Consider the following 17,747-nt stretch of genomic DNA (forward strand, 5'->3'; position numbering starts at 1 on the left):
TAATATTTAACAATTAAAGTTACATGAAATATATTTATTGAATATATTAAGCACAATTATTGCTTGCAAAACATGTTATTTTCACTTTTATATAATTATTTTTAAATTTAATAATCATATTCATAAATAAAAGTCAGTCTTTTCTGACTTTATTATAATTATATACAAACTATTGCTACAGTACATTTGGTGGTTTATTCTTAAAACTATATCATTTGAAAAAATTCCCTATCTGTAGAATCCACAGCTATCTCTTATAAAATATATAATTATTTCTGTAAATCATTCCCTTTTTATAGAGTTATAGCCTCTGTCTATCATCATATACAAATCTATTTTGATACTACATTCAAAAATTAAACAAATCATTATAATTTATTATGTTTTTATTACAATTGAGAAAGTTTAACATCAGCAAAATAACATTTAAGAATAGCTTTTAGAACATTTCAATTTGAAGCTATCGAATGAGTGAGACAAAATAAAACAATTTTTCCAGTGACTAGTTTAAAATGATACTGACTTCTGACACACATTTTCCTGGAATGTTAACAATCCTTTGACAGGATGAAAAAAAATATATAATAAAAACCTGACACCTCTCATATAGATAACCTTGTTCTGTTCTGTTTTGAAACAAGTCTATCAATATGAGAGGTATTGGATCTACTTTGACATCCTGGTTTGAAATCAATGGTCCCATATTTCTGGAATTGTTATTGCTATTCCAGTCACTTTTTTGTTTTTTTAAAAAACTAAGTAAATTAGTCTAATTTGACTTCTTTTTAATGCCACTTATTTAGGGATTTTTTTAAAATTAATTTTTCAATAAAACAAAAAACTTTAATACATTATGTGAACAGGTTTTTTAAAGGTAACTACTCTAGATGTGTGAAAATATCTTTAAAAGATATCCACAAAGACATGCTAAAATAATTTTAGATATATTCACATAGAGATAGATGTTAAGCTGATCTGCTGAAATTGGAAAGACATAGATTTGTTTAAATTTTGAATGTGTTATGGTACACAAATTTTAAAAATTGGAATCAAACTAAATTTGAGGAATACAAGAAAATTACATATTTTGTGTATATATATGTAATTCTCATAAAGTTGAAAAGTTGGGCAACCAGAAAAATCATCTGAGCAGACCCAGCAAAAAGGGCCTGGGGAGAGTACTGATACATTTTATTAATGCATTCAATAAAAGATGTGAAGGTTCGAATATAAGAATAACGAATTTTTATTTTATTTGCCAACCGATTTTCGACAGTTAGGGTTAAATCAAAAACAGAAACAAAAAAACGGAAAAACACCGACAAATTTTCTCGTAAAAATTAATCATAAACTATCGTTCCCACGGTAATACTTCCTTGTAGAAGATGAGTTAACTGTTGAAAAATAATTATATCATGTAATTCACCATTGGTCAAAAAGGACTTCCACCCTTGACGTACTTCGCAAAATCTCGAACCCAAGATCCCGAAATAAAAGGAAAAACGAACGAAGATGACGCAGAGAGGGAGAGAGAGAAAGAGTTTCGACAACTGTCAAGTGTGTGTGTGTGCCGTGGATTATCATCTCTCGCCGTTGAAGCCGTCCATTTCATCTATCTACAGTCCATTGACTCTTATTTTCAAGTGAACTCTCGTTCCTCGGACTTTGTGCAAATCTCAGGATCACTAAGGTATTTATCCTACTCGCGATGTTTTGTAAACTCTCTCTCTCCAATCACTCGAGACGCGGTTTAATAATTCGATTCGATGATATAAATACTTCCAAATATGTTAATTGATGTATTCCCTATCAATCTCAAAATAAACGGGTATTTTTGTTTAATATTAGAAGAGTGTGCGTTTCTTCCTCGATTACCCTCATCATCGGCATCTTATGCTTCCGAAAAACGCGTATCTATCCGCGAAAAGTTGATAGATTGGTGTCAGTTCCTGACGTAAACGGGATCTTACGATCCCAAATCCGTAACTAATCATTGACCGCTCGAGCCTTAATCATCCTTTCGACAACCGAGGTCAGACCTCAAGGTCTTGTGCCGTTAAGAGGTAGAGAAGATAGGAATCATCCTCCATCTCCTACCCTCGGTTAACCTCACACTGGTTGGTCAGAAGTGGGATCTGTTTCGATTCGTTCCGACATCTCACCCCCCATACATCTTTTCCGGCGATTCTAAGAATCGAGAATGGAGACAACTGGAGATGGTAATCCAGGAGGAAGCGCATTCTCCGGAATGTCGGGAATGATTCCCCTAACTCCCACATTTTCAGGAGACACATCAGGGTTGCGTATAAGGGACTTCTTTGACTCGCTAGATGAAATAGCAAAACTGACAGGATGGACAAAAGCGCAATGTCTCGGAGTTGCGAAGCTAAAACTGACAGGCATAGCAAGAGATTTCGCGTGGAAAGACGAGCGAATGCGAGCGATCGACACGTATGATGAGTTCAAACAGCAGATGACGCGGAGATTTGAAAAGGAGCCATATGCACTTAGACTGCAAAAATTCTATGCATGTATACAAAAACGCGATGAGGATGTACAAACATACGCGGTTCGGCTGCAAAGCCTAGTTTCAGAAACGATACTCGAACAGACAGGGGCCGACGCGTGGGAAACGGAAATAATCAAGCGATGTCAGGCTAAAGAACGAGACGAGAGACTACTCGTCCAATTTGTAAACGGTCTTAATGACAAAATAAAACGTACCGTAATGTCTAAAAATCCTGAAACATTTCAAAATGCAGTTAAAGCGGCCATTTGGGAAGAGACGGTGCTCCAATTAACAGAAATCCCTCGAGGAATAATTAGAACGATTAATAATCCGGAACACACAAATAGCAATCTAACCGCAACGATAGCGCATTTACAAAAACAATTGAATGAACTAAAATACAAGGAGGAAAATCGGCGGCGGAGAGGAATACAATCGGCGAATAGAGGGAGACAACATTACTCATCCCCATCAGAAGGACGCGGTTATGTTCGACCCAATTTTTATGGTGGAGGTACACGAGGCGGAAGGCAACAAACCCGACGGGAAGACCACAATAGCTCAAGCGAACAAACAACCCAATTTCAGTCACGACAGACTCCATCTCAATCTCGACCCCTACCGCAAGGGAGAATTAACAAAATGAGCTGGCGAAGAAATGGCGGAAACTGCAGGAATGTTGGACAAGGTTCCTCATTCTCCTCCCGGACGAATTCACAAACTACAAACAGCAACGGTAGGCACAGAGAATGTAAACCTCGAGTAGGAGTAGGAATAGTGGCCAAAAACTTTGAACCTAGCTTATGTTGTTCTATCAATGACTACCCGGCTCGACTGGCCATAGATACAGGTTCCACGGTAACCCTTTTGTCTCGATCCTTCGCTCAACGAGCGACTAAACACAAATTCGAACAGAGGGAAAGAAAGGTATTATTCCAAAGCGTCACAGGACACGGAATCAGAACATATGGAGCCATGGAATTCCGCTTCTTAATAGGACCCTTGCATTTTTCGTACTTATGTTACGTGGTAGAAGATCAAATACCTTATCCGTTCGATGGCCTGTTGGGACGAGACATAATCAAGGCTCAAGGCCTCACTATAGATTTGGCACGGAAAAAAATATTATTTCGAGGAGGAGAGGAAATCGATTTCCGGAAGGCAGGAGTAGAAAGGATAACGCCAACCCGGAAACGCGAAAAACGAAATCGCAGAGGTAAACCAATCCAAGTTGTTTCTACATCACCCACACAAAATGAGAAAACAACACCTCTCGTTTCAACGAACCCCATCAAAGAGGGACTAATCCGACAAGTATTATTATTGACAGATTGTAATATTCCTCCCAGATCAGAGATTTTTGTCACAGCAAGGATCTCCGGAATAAAACGGAAGGGTGAAATAGGAATTATAGAAACAGAAATAAACAATCGAGAAGATGTAGTGGGAGTCGATTCTGTAGTTAAAACGACAAGGGACGGTCAAGTCCCAGTTCGAATAGCGAACTTATCTACTCAACCCAAAAAATTATCAAAAGGGGACTGCATTGGAACTTTCCATGAGGCAGTAGAAGAAACAGAACCTCCGAACATCAACCCAATCACTAACGCCCAACCCTCAACCTCAATTCTAAACAAGCAAGAATTTGGACAGTTATTCGATTGGTCCAACATAGGAAAGGACAAAAAGAAACCTTTATTAGACTTATTATATAAATATAAACATGTATTTGCCGTCAACGACTATGATTTGGGATACTGCCCGATCGTGGAACACGAAATACGCACCGGAGACGCTACACCCATATATCAGCCACCTTATCGAATCCCTTATGCTCAACGGGAACAAATGAATAAAATCATCGACGGACTTTTAGACCAAGGTATCATTGAACATTCGAAATCACCTTGGTCTGCTCCCGCTCTCCTGGTGAAAAAACGTGATCAAACATGGCGTCTCGTTGTAGACTATAGGAAATTAAATAAAATAACAAAGACAGATCCTTATCCCTTACCACTCGTGCAAGAAGCACTTAGCCTAATCGGGCAAGCGAAATACTTTTCTACCATGGATACCCTGTCTGGTTTCTGGCAGTTGGGGTTACGAGACAAGGAAAAATCCGCATTCTCAACACCGGACGGTCATTACCAATGGAATCGTATGGCAATGGGACTTTCCGGAGCCCCCGCGTCTTGGCAACGGGCTGCCGATTTTATACTACACGGTCTGAAAGGAAAAATTTGTCTGGTCTATATGGATGACATACTGACCTTCAGTCCAGACTTCCAAACTCACTTGATTCGTCTAGAACAGATTTTCCAAAGACTCGCAGATGCAGGACTAAAACTAAAACCAAAAAAATGTCACTTCCTTCAGCGACAGATAAAATTCCTCGGACACGACGTCTCGGAGGAAGGGATCAGACCAGATCCAGATAAAATCAAATGCGTTTTACAGTTTCCCCGGCCAACAAATGTACACGACATTAAGTCTTTCCTAGGATTAACGGGATATTATAGACGACATATCGATTCATACGCTAAAATAGCAAAACCACTGACTGATCTACTGAAGAAGGATACCAAGTTTCAATGGGGAGAAGAACAGGAACGTAGTTTCGAAAGGCTAAAGGAAATAGTCACTTCAGCTCCGCTTTTAAAATCTCCTGATTTTGCGACTCCATTTATACTTTCGACAGATGCTTCGAACGAAGCGATAGGAGCAGTTTTATCCCAGGAGGATGAAAAAGGAGAAAAACCTATAGCCTATATTAGTAGGATACTCAGAAAACCCGAAAAGAATTACAGCACAACTGAGAAAGAGTGCTTAGCTGTAGTTTGGGCTACAAAATACTTCAAACCATACCTATATGGGAGAAAGTTCACAATAATTACAGATCATCGACCATTGAGATGGTTAATTAGCAACAAGGACTCTTCAACAAACTCGCGAATAGCCCGATGGATCATTTTCTTACAAGAATTTAATTTCGATATTAAACATAAGGCAGGAAGTTGTCATAAAAACGCAGACGCGTTAAGCAGAATCCCTGTCCGACATATTTCTACAGTCAACGATGTTGACCCCATTTATTCAAAATCACAAATCGGGGAATTCCAAAGACGAGAGGAGAAATGGAAACTTATTATTCAACGTCTAGAAGACGGAGATGACGCAAAAGACATACAACGCTATTTCCTCGACGAAGAAGGAGTGTTATATCATGAATTTCCTTCCCCACAAGGAAGATTCGTAAATCAATTAGTCATCCCATCTATACTGATCCCTTACATTCTACGTATCCATCACGATACACCTATAGGAGGTCATTTAGGATCTCAGAAGATGCAACAAAAACTCCAGTCATTGTTTTACTGGCCTACTATGAAACAAGATATCAAAATTTATTGTCAAAGCTGTCAACGTTGCGCTATACAAAAAAGAAAGGACAAGCGACAAGAGGCGGAATTACAATTATTTCCTCCTTTAACACGATTATTTGAACGAACTGCTATGGATATCATAGGTCCTTTACCTATTACTACCAAAGGGAACAAATATATACTCGTCTTTATAGACCATTTTAGCCGTTATGCCGAAGCTATACCTTTAGCAGATACCCGAAGCCAGACTATAGCCAAGGCTTTCGTTACTCATATCGTCTTAAGACACTCAACTCCCGTTCAACTACTTACTGATCGAGCACCTAATTTGATATCTAAAATGTTTAAAGAGGTGTGCGAATTGTTACAAATCAAACGACTTCTCACTACAGCATATCACCCTGCATGCAATGGAGTAGTAGAAAGATTCAATAAAACCTTAATCGACATCCTCGCCCATTACGTCGCTAAGGATCAGCGAAACTGGGATGAATGGATCCCCTATGCCCTTTTTGCCTATAACACAACCATTCATGCATCTACCAACGACAGTCCTTTTTTTTTATTATATGGGAGAGATCCAACCTATCCCTTTGACCTTGTAACCAGCCCCACTCGAACGAAATATGACGTCACCGACAACTACGCATCAGAACTTAGATGCCGAATGGCTGAAGCTCATCAGGTAGCACAGAAACATGCCGAGCAAGCTGCTCAAGAAAGACAAATACACCATCGACAAACTCACAAAATACCCACATATCATGTAGGCGACCGAGTATTTCTCGACGAGGTTACCATACCTATTGGATTAAAACGTAAATTAGCACCTAGGTGGTCAGGACCATTTCGAATTGTAACTGAATTGAGTCCCGTCAATTTTATCATCGAAAATATAGATACAAAGAAACAAATTCAAGTGCACGCCAATCGTCTCAAACATGTTATTGCTCGACAAGAATTCGACCAGAAAGAACTTGTAAACCAACCTTCGACTACCACGACTATCCAACAACCTTCCCTTTCGGAAGAACCCCCTTCCACCATTGATCCATGGGACGAATTTATCTTTGCAGAAATGGCACAATCTCAACTCGAGTCTTCATCTGAATCCGAATCTGAGGAAGAACAAGAAACAGAGATTACACCCTCTATCGAGGAACAACCAACTACATCTTACGCCTTGAGGAGTCGAGGCCCAGTAGAGGATCGACCTTGGGTCCTCCCACTCCCTAAACGAAGTCGAATTCCTAAACGAAAGGCCAGCCCAATTAAAGAATGAAATAATGGCCAACTTCCCAAAATCACAAAAAGAGGATCCCAAGAAACCGAAGAGGGAACGCAATAATGAACTCAATAAATTTAACTTTACCCAATAACCTTGTTTAATTTTGAAAATTTTGCATAATAATAAACTATATTTTACCGCTTTAAATCGTAATTTCTTACAAACAAATATCACGCTAAGCGCGTCACTAAACATGTCAAAAACGTGTTATTAAAAAAAAAAGAGACATTAAATGTGTTAAATTAAATAAAGAAATTAATTAAAGAGAAAAAGAGAGAGAGAGAGAGAGAGTAATTAACAACGAATTGTCAACAACGTTATCGCGACGTGTCAATAACTTCCGACACAACGGGAAATAATACTGTAACGCGGTACAATATATATAAAAAGAGAGAGAGAGAGCCGGAACAACTTCGTTAACTCATCCGTTTCATAAAAATCCAGCTTGCTCGTCAGGAGTAAGCTTGATTTTAGAAAGTCCGCGGTGATGTGAAGGTTCGAATATAAGAATAACGAATTTTTATTTTATTTGCCAACCGATTTTCGACAGTTAGGGTTAAATCAAAAACAGAAACAAAAAAACGGAAAAACACCGACAAATTTTCTCGTAAAAATTAATCATAAACTATCGTTCCCACGGTAATACTTCCTTGTAGAAGATGAGTTAACTGTTGAAAAATAATTATATCATGTAATTCACCATTGATCAAAAAGGACTTCCACCCTTGACGTACTTCGCAAAATCTCGAACCCAAGATCCCGAAATAAAAGGAAAAACGAACGAAGATGACGCAGAGAGGGAGAGAGAGAAAGAGTTTCGACAACTGTCAAGTGTGTGTGTGTGTGCCGTGGATTATCATCTCCCGCCGTTGAAGCCGTCCATTTCATCTATCTACAGTCCATTGACTCTTATTTTCAAGCGAACTCTCGTTCCTCGGACTTTGTGCAAATCTCAGGATCACTAAGGTATTTATCCTACTCGCGATGTTTTGTAAACTCTCTCTCTCCAATCACTCGAGACGCGGTTTAATAATTCGATTCGATGATATAAATACTTCCAAATATGTTAATTGATGTATTCCCTATCAATCTCAAAATAAACGGGTATTTTTGTTTAATATTAGAAGAGTGTGCGTTTCTTCCTCGATTACCCTCATCATCGGCATCTTATGCTTCCGAAAAACGCGTATCTATCCGCGAAAAGTTGATAGATTGGTGTCAGTTCCTGACGTAAACGGGATCTTACGATCCCAAATCCGTAACTAATCATTGACCGCTCGAGCCTTAATCATCCTTTCGACAACCGAGGTCAGACCTCAAGGTCTTGTGCCGTTAAGAGGTAGAGAAGATAGGAATCATCCTCCATCTCCTACCCTCGGTTAACCTCACAAAGATGTTCTTCCTTATATGGTCTAATGGTCTAATAATGTAATGGCCAGGTCATACAATACAATTGTGAAATTCTGTTTTCTTCATCCAATTTATTGTTTAGAAAATGTTACATAAAAATTTATTTTATTAGTGTCTTTTTAACTTGAAAATTATTTAATAATATTAAATTGTTTTTAAATGTTTTTTAATTAATATAAAATGGATTTGTACAGTGTTTAAAAATTAAGCAAATGAAGCAAAATAGTAATGACATCTTTAGTTTAACAAAATACAATAGCAAAATAACAAGTAATGTTATTATACAAAAATAAGGCAGAAAATTACACAGGTATGACTGGGCTATCATTTTGAATATATATATATAATTATTTTAGACCTCAAAATTCACTTTACAGCAATGAAAAGAACAAGAGTTATAAACTACTAGAATTAAAATTGCTGAGTATGTGTTTTAATTGTCAAAAAATGAGTTTAAAAAATTTATCTTTGGTAGTACAGTCTATAAATATATATATAGTAATAATAGAATGTGCTAAAATTTAAAAAATTAAACAGAAAAATTTCCAATGTTAATGACATCCATTGACTTAAGTTCAAGAGTTAACCACTCAACTTTTAAACAAAACCTTCTAAATAGTTCTCTCAGAGTTATTATATAGAAAAAGGAAAATTATTAGAAACTTGTCAGTTTTTAAAACAGAAGTTCAAGTAAGAGAGTGTAATAATATCAAAGTGTGAATCCATGCACATAAAATAAACAGAAAAGAACTAAAGGTGAGATATGCATATACAGATATCCCTTGCTTAACATGAAATTTGATTAATGTGTAAAATTAATTGGTCATTTCCTTTATATATGCAGCAGAAGTTTTCATTAATGCACCTTTAATAGCTGGCTTTGCTTAACAATTTCTTTCTAGTGTATTAATTTTATATGCAATACCATTTTTACTGACTTTAAAACATCCCAAACATCCCAAACTTTAAAATCTAAACACATGAACATCCATGTCTGAAGTGGAAATCAGACCTGTGATCTGGCAAACTAGAAACAACTCCATAATATTATTTAAAGTAATTTTAAAAATTAATATAATTTTTAAGAATAATTTTTTGTTTCAGAGTATTTTTCTTTATTTAGACACAAAATTGTATAACATAATCAACATATTCCTGCAAAACTGGAATATTCAATATAACATCTACTTTTCACAGATCTCTAAAAGTTGCTGTAATGTAAGTCTACTGTACACATATAGTAACAATAATCGGGATAATTTACAGATCATTAATACCAATGATTACTTACCGATGCATTAGAAAATGATGTAATATCAAAAAATTTTGCATGATAACTTTCATCTTTTAAAATGCATGCTACTACTGTCATATCATCACAGCTTAAGTTTAATAACACTGGAGAGGAATTTAATGTTACATGTTGACAAGGATATTCTACAGCATCTTGTTTTAATGTTTCGGTGTCAGAATTTAAATTCAACACATCATCTAATTTTAACACTTTAAATCCTAAAAAATTAAAATGTAAACATGTTTAAATAGTTTGTGACAATTAATGAGTAATCAATGTTAAAAATTCTATAGAATTATAAAATTGTTTTTATATTTAAAATTTAAAAAAATTAATAGTTGTTTTAGATTAACTGTGATAGAAAGAAAACACTAAAAATTAGAGTAAAATGATTGCCAGATTAGATCAGGCTATATTACTGCTACTATTAATAATTAAATGCTAAGTAATTTGGCCTATAGGTAGGCATTAGATGCCATCTCTTATTAAATTTAATAATTACAATGAAATTAATATTTATTAATTAATTCAGAAGGTTCTGGAAGAAAAGAATTGACCAGGGTGGGACTCAAACCCACAACTGCTGCATACAAAGTGTATGCATTACCAGTTACACTACTCACAACTCTGTCCAATCTTCACTTCCAGAACTATTAATTTAGATACCACCATACTAGATACATGCTCATCAATATAGATACACACCATACTAGATACTGGAGCTGTCTCAGCACCCATAGCCTATAATCTCCCACTAAGGTACTCAGCCAGTTATCATATATATATATATATATGTATGTATATAAAATTAAAATTAAGTTATAAATGCTGAGGTAATGCATCAGGCTTAGAGATGTTTATATACAAATATAAACATCTGCAAGCCAAGTAGTTGGGGATAATATGATAACTGGTTATAATCTCCCACTAAGGCGAGTGCCTTAGTGGGAGATTATAGGCTATGGGTGCTGAGACAGCTCCAGTATCCAGTATGGTGTGTATCTATATTGATGAGCATGTATCTAGTATGGTGGTATCTAAATTAATATTCTGGAAGTGAAGATTGAATGATACAGAAAATACAGGTATTTCTTGCTTAATGTAGTTTTGCTTAACACAAGATTTGATTAACATGCGAAATTAATTACAGTAATCCCTTTATATACATGGCAGAAGTTTTAACTTATGAGGCTTTACTAGCTGTCTTTACTTAACATAGATACAATATTTTGATTAACACAATTTTGATATATGCAGTAGTAGGATCAAGGGATTAATTAACCATGTTAATCAAAGGATACTTGTACTGAATGCAAAATTAAAGTATTGGACATCCATGTATGGTATGTGATGGCATATATATATATCTATAAAGTGTATAGTGTATTTTTCTTACCTTGTTCACATCCAACAAATATTAATCCATATTTACTAGAGGAGGCTACTATATTAACAACATCCTTATCACACAGTGCAGATGGTATTTGAAGTTTTCTTAATGATCTGAAGCCAAACCACTGTAAAAAATAAAAGCATTAAAAAAATGTGTTGAGAAAATATCAATGAATTTCTCAAGAAAAAGTTCCATATTCCTATTACTTCTTAGTACAGATCAATAATCTCTTATCCAAAATCCTTGGGACCAGACACTTTTTGGAATTCAAAATTTTTCTGATTTCAGAATGGTAGTATTATATTTACATATCATATAGTCATCTATAAAAGTAAGGATTCCCTAGAGTTCCACTAATTACGGACATCACAAACATGGAATACTCAAGCTTTGTGATTTGATAAATCATTTTTGACATATTTTGCTTCTAGATCTTCATTTCTTACAAAAAAATAACATGCTCCTGTAAGACGAATTAAAAATAATATGTATCTATGACTCCTTGTCAGTTATAAAGTTAGCATCAACGATATTTCTGCAAGTTAAACTTCAAACTTATGAATTGTCAAACAGTATTTTAATCACTGTCTAAAAGTAATTAAATTGGCTATACAGTCCATAATAACTTTTTTGTAACTTACTAGTTTAAGTTATTATAAAACAATCAAATAAAAAACACCCACACAAAACATGTGAAAGAGCATAGTAATGTTCAAAATAACCACTCAGTCGGTTTAACGAAACACAAAGTTTATATTTACAATATAATGTACAAAATAATACAAATTGGGATCACAATTAAATATGCACAAACACTAATCCAACAACAACCGACTATTCCCGTACAAATTCGTCGAAAGAACTCCTTACGATCACACAGACTTGTAATTAACAAAACCTCCGAGTCAGGAACAAGTTCGTACTAAACCACGTAACTTCCAACGAGAGAGACAGTCAGAACTTCGATGACCATGATCCTGATCCGATCCGATCCGATCCCCCGATACGAGCTCCTGTTCCAGCCGAAACCTGCTGCTTATATAGCGATCGGCGTTTAAATCCTCCACCAATCAAATCTGAATGTTTCCATAACGGCCGGCCAACGGTCATTTTCCGCTGGCCAATCATCCGTCTATCGTCGATTTGAAGCTCAACGGACTTTCCCACGAACGTTCCTAACGGTTCTTGCTAACGGCTTTTCCGTTACGAAAGTTTGTTATATGAAAACAGCGTGGGAATCGAGCGCCTTGGCGATTCCATACCTTAAAAGCATATATGGTCCATAAGCAGCAGAAACACATCCAACTTGAAAACGACCATTGTTGTGCATACTAGTAATGCTTCATACTCCACAAAAGAAAAAAATGTTTGGTTTTTGGAACTTTAGTTTTCAGAATTTTGGATAAGAGATTGTTGACTTGTACTGTATTATCATCTGGATAATTCATGGATTATTCACAAAAAGAAAAGGTAATTTGAAATTATACTTTTCCAATGATATGTCAATGTCACTAAAATATTAGGAACTATTGTAATTTGTTTTAATAAATCAGTTATTGAGATTTGAAACAGGAAGTTTTCGTAATCTACATTCTATTTTATTCATACTTTCACCTGAAAGACAACTAATAATATAGCTGAAAACATTAGTTGATCTAATAAAAAAAAAAAAAAGAAAATTGTCTGTAAAATCGTTTCAAATGGTTTTTTCAAAATGGTTCAAATGGTTCTGAGGAAGGACTCAGGAGGGGTCTGAAAACATTTTGTATGTAATGTTAAATTTTGGATACGCATCGGTTAAAGGTTTCTGAGGTACGTTTTGATTAGTTGATCTATACAAATTTGACGAAATTAGAACTTTAAAATACTAGTTAGCATCTCGATTAAAATATTTTTTGTCGCTAAAGTGTATATAATGAATTAGGTTCTCATATTCAAGTACTTAAAAATTTACAGTTAACCCACTACTTAAAATATTTTTTAAAAATTTCTTTTATAATTATTTTATTAATTATTCTGTGATAAAGAATAAATCAGTACAAAAATTATTAAATTAATATTATTCAATTTCTTAAAAATGCAAGAATAATATATCTGTTTCAGATTATATTATTATTTTTTTGTTGATATTATTGTTAATATATTTATATTTTAACAGAACTGTCACTTAAAAATATCTTTTTATAAAATAAAAATATTTGTTTTTTTAAGAATAGAAATAGAAAATTCTCATTTTCTCATTTTTTTTTATTTGAAAAAAAAAAACACTTTTCAATAGAATATTCTTGATACATCATTGATGATTAGCTTTGTTGCCATATAAATGGGGTAACAAAAACTAACTTCATAAAGCAACATAGACAAATATTTTTATTGATGAAATGAAAACATACAGGCAATTTGCTATTCCTCAAAAAAATCAATCAGTCTTTTCAGGCTTTTATTGTAATGTGTAACAAGCTTAGTACTTGATTGCTTGCTGTTCTCTCAATTAGCTGTATGTTCTTTGGAACTTAGCCTAAAGTTGCTATTGAGAACAATAAGTTGATATCTGTTGTAAATTATAGAAAATAAAAATCTATTTTTTCCATCAAGAGGAGTGTTCCTATATGATTTGTTCTCAATAGCAACTTTATGCTAAGTTCCAAAGAACATACAAAAAATGTAAAAAGCATGTTCATCCTGTCCTCAAAAAATTTCTATCTCAGCTGCTGCATCCTACCAGTAATGACAGCTCTTACTTGCTCAGTATCAAAACAGCAACCATATATTTTAATTTTTTTTAAATTCCATTGTATATGTGGTGTTCTTTTCTTTATATATCTCAGTATGCGTGAGCTGAAATTTAAAAAAATTTTCGTATTACATGATTTCTCATATTTACAGTAAAAAAGACTTAGATTAGGATGCAAGAAAGGTCAACCATCCACATACAATATGATATCTTATTTCGACTCTGTCCGAGAATTTTTTTATATCCCTTTATTCCTTTTTCTCATATTTTAAGCAATTATATTTTAATACTATGATAATCAAGAATCCTAATGGTGACATTATGATCTTCTCCTCACAATAAATCTAAAATTTATTTATTTAAAGTTCATTCTATTTTACTGATTTGTCATATTTATGATTGCCTGTGACAGGGTTCATTCTCCAGAGCAAACACCTATAACTTCTTGTTGTCTGCACTCGTCTTGTGCTCACAATTTATATCACTTTATTTTAATTCTTCTGGACATATTTACAATATATATTTGTTTCTAGCAGTATTTCTCCTCATTGCAATGCTGTTTATTCTATGCATTCTTTTATTATTAATTAATCTATTACTTTCACATTCTTTTAATTTTTATGTTCATTTTCTGGGTTCGGGCTCAATCTGGAACCTCATGAATGCAGTGACCAATGCAGGGCCTACATGGTAAAGAGCTAGGTGCACCTCACTAATTGTAATACCTATGGACTCTTGTACTCAAGAATGGTTTGTCCACAACTAGATAATTGGCAACATTGCAACCATCATCACTGTCTCAGCCAATCATACCATGAGGAACTACAAGTGTCTGACGAATAACCAAGCATTTCCTTTTCCTGCCAGAAAAGAGCTCCAGCTAGTGGCCAAGAAGAAGGTTGAGGTACTAGTGTGTTATAGAAAAAAAGTATGGCAAAAGCACAGAAACTGATAAGTTTGGAAATGAAACTAGAAACTTTTAAAGATATTGATAGTGGAATGGAACAAACAAAAGTTTCAAAGTAGCAACGTTTTAACACATTAACTGCCATCCGACATGCCGGCCGTCGTACTAGTTAGGGCCTCACAGAGCCATCTGACTGCCGGCTGTCACCTGACATCGCTGTAACCAATGTAATTTCACTCAAGGTTAAATTATCCTGGCTTCGTAAGACGAAGTTTTACATCCTAGTGGTGGCCTCTCACGGATGTCTATGAAGTTGGTTTCTGACTGCCGACTGTCGAACCACCCCATGAGGCTCAAGAAGGGGTTTGAACCACTTCATCTGATAGTGTTTTTTTTAATAGTGAATAGTTAAAACAAGGAAAAAATATCAAAAACTAGTTTAATTATTCTCTTTTATTATGTATAAAGTAAATAATATCTATAAAGTTGGTCCAACCGCTGGCCGTCGTATGGCCTCTTGAAGTGGTCCAACGGCCGGCAGTCGTAGTTTTTTTTAATAAAAAGCTATTTTATATCTAATAGTGTTTTTTTTAATAGTGAATAGTTAAAAAAAAAAGGAAAAAATATCGAAAACTAGTTTAATTATTCTCTTTTGTTACATATAAAGTAATTAATATTAAATATTTCATGATCTTATAGTCTCCGGTTTCAGGCCATACAACGGCCAGTCATCGTTGATATATTTTTTTATCTTCACTCAGAAGAAGATCAAGTGTAGTGTAGCAGATAAAAACTTATATCCTTCTTGAAAGGTCTGAAGACATTTATTTAATTGTGATGATGTTGACAATGCAACTTTCCCTTGGTTTACTGAGATGTGGGCAGAAAATGTATTTAAACTAATCTTCACTTTCTTAATGATCTCAGTTCTTAAATTTCATGACTTCACTAAAACAATAACCCTAGTATAACAATACTATTTTCCTCATCCCCAAAACAGCATTGTAGTGAGGTATGATAGTAACAAAATCTGATTAACTCTATTTTTCACTTCTCTATATTTACTAAAAATGATTATTTTTTTTTTGATAACTTTGTAAGTTACAGAGGAATACATATCTGTACTATAAATATTGTTTTATAACAGGGGTTCAAGCAAAACTACCACACTGCAACATAAGTCCTCAAAAAAAAAAAAAAAATCAGGAATTTAATGGAAATTTACATAAACAATGGAATGTTACATAAACAGCTAGCAAACTGCAACACATGGGATGCATTCTCCAGTCTGCTGATCCCTTTTCTTCACACTTCTAAAAGTATAGTTGATGACTGCTTCATCCATGTTTCTCAAATATGGCTTAATCCTGCAAACTATTTGTTGTTTAGTTTCAGCTCTTCAGCCATTTTTATAAAAAGCTCAAGCTCAAATAACTCAAAAATATTCAATCGGTTGACAATAAGGAAAGTTTGTTGGGTTTTTAGCTTGGGACAAAGGGAATGTTATTTTCTTGCAAAAAGCAAGTTTTTTTTTTTTTAAAATAATGACAACTTGTTTTGTCTGACCAAAATATATATTTGTCTTTCCAGTGGTTCTGTGCTATTAAAGGCAACAAGTGTTTCTTCAAAGTGTTTAACATACAGGTCAGCATTTACTGTTATTTTTCTTAAACATAACACTCTGACAAGTCTTTAAATGGATCCAACCTGTTGCCCAAACCACAACTGGTAATTTTTCAGTTTGGATATACAGTCGACTCCACATAAGTCAACACCCCAAGGGGAAGTGGAAATGTGTCGAGTTATCCGATGAGACGACTAAAGCAAAGTTGGAAAAAAAACCCAAAAAATTACAATTAGGAAAATACAGAAGTGCATTATACAGTAGTATAGGCTTACAATACGTTATTTCCTCCATTTACAATTACTCTGTAGATGAAAAACTGAAAAATTCATTTAGTGTTGTTTGTTTTGAGCACTTAACTGTCTTGACTTTCTTTTTCAACGATCACGAACGACTTGAAAACATTATCTTCGCAATTGTCAATTGTTGGCAAGTAACGTCTAAGGATTTTTAATGCCTCTAGCGTAAGAAAATGCAAAATTGGATTCTGGTGTGACGTTGATGTAGATTGTATATTTTCTTTTTGTTTATCTGTTATTATTTTATACATAAAAATACATAAAATGTTAAGGCATTTTTATTAATATGTATATATATGTTACAGTTAAAACCCGTTTTTAGTTAGAACGTGTTTTAACTAGTTGAAACTAGTTTATACTGAATGTCTTTGTTAAAACCCATTTTGTCTAGTATTAACTCAAATTCATTTTTGACTAACAGTAAATTCTAGTTTTAACTAGACAAAATGGGTTTAGCAGTAAATTAACTAGACAAAACGGGTTTTGTCTAGTTTATTTACTGCTGTACATGTTTTGATTTTAGATAAAACTAGTTTTAACTTTTAACATTAGTTAAAACTAATTTTAGCTACATAAATATGTTTGGGGGAAATAAAGTTATGTATAGTGATTCGGGGGGGAAGATGCCCCCCGCTTATAAAGCTTATATGCTTATAAAGGAAATTATAGCAATAATTTGGGTTTTGGAGGCCTCTAACGAAAATATCATATTCTTGAGCATGTTTTTCAAATTCAAACTTTGGAGTATATGAAAAATAATTGTATATTGTGTTTGCAATGACGACTTTTTTACTGTCTGGCATTTTAGACATCTCACCCTGAGTATCCGGGTGAGATGCCAAATGCCATTAGGGTAAGATACCAAATATAATTGCATAAAATTAATTTTCGAATATCTTAACCAAA

General features: G+C 34.4%; 1 protein-coding gene across 3 annotated transcripts in view; it reads right to left on the reverse strand.

The window, feature by feature from the left end:
• The window catches only part of Nup214 (nuclear pore complex protein Nup214), a 97,197-nt gene that overhangs the window by 58,154 nt on the left and 21,296 nt on the right, over positions 1–17,747 (reverse strand). For all 3 annotated transcript variants that reach the window (XM_067264924.1, XM_067264923.1, XM_067264922.1), the window contains exons 3-4: positions 11,281–11,401; positions 9,882–10,102 (exon numbers count right to left, since the gene is read on the reverse strand). In XM_067264924.1, the coding sequence (XP_067121025.1) occupies positions 9,882–10,102; positions 11,281–11,401 (342 nt within the window). The remainder of the gene's footprint in view (positions 1–9,881; positions 10,103–11,280; positions 11,402–17,747) is intronic.

The sequence above is a fragment of the Centruroides vittatus genome, unplaced genomic scaffold (assembly GCF_030686945.1).
Source record: "Centruroides vittatus isolate TY-2023 unplaced genomic scaffold, ASM3068694v2 contig_199, whole genome shotgun sequence".
Taxonomy (NCBI): domain Eukaryota; kingdom Metazoa; phylum Arthropoda; class Arachnida; order Scorpiones; family Buthidae; genus Centruroides; species Centruroides vittatus.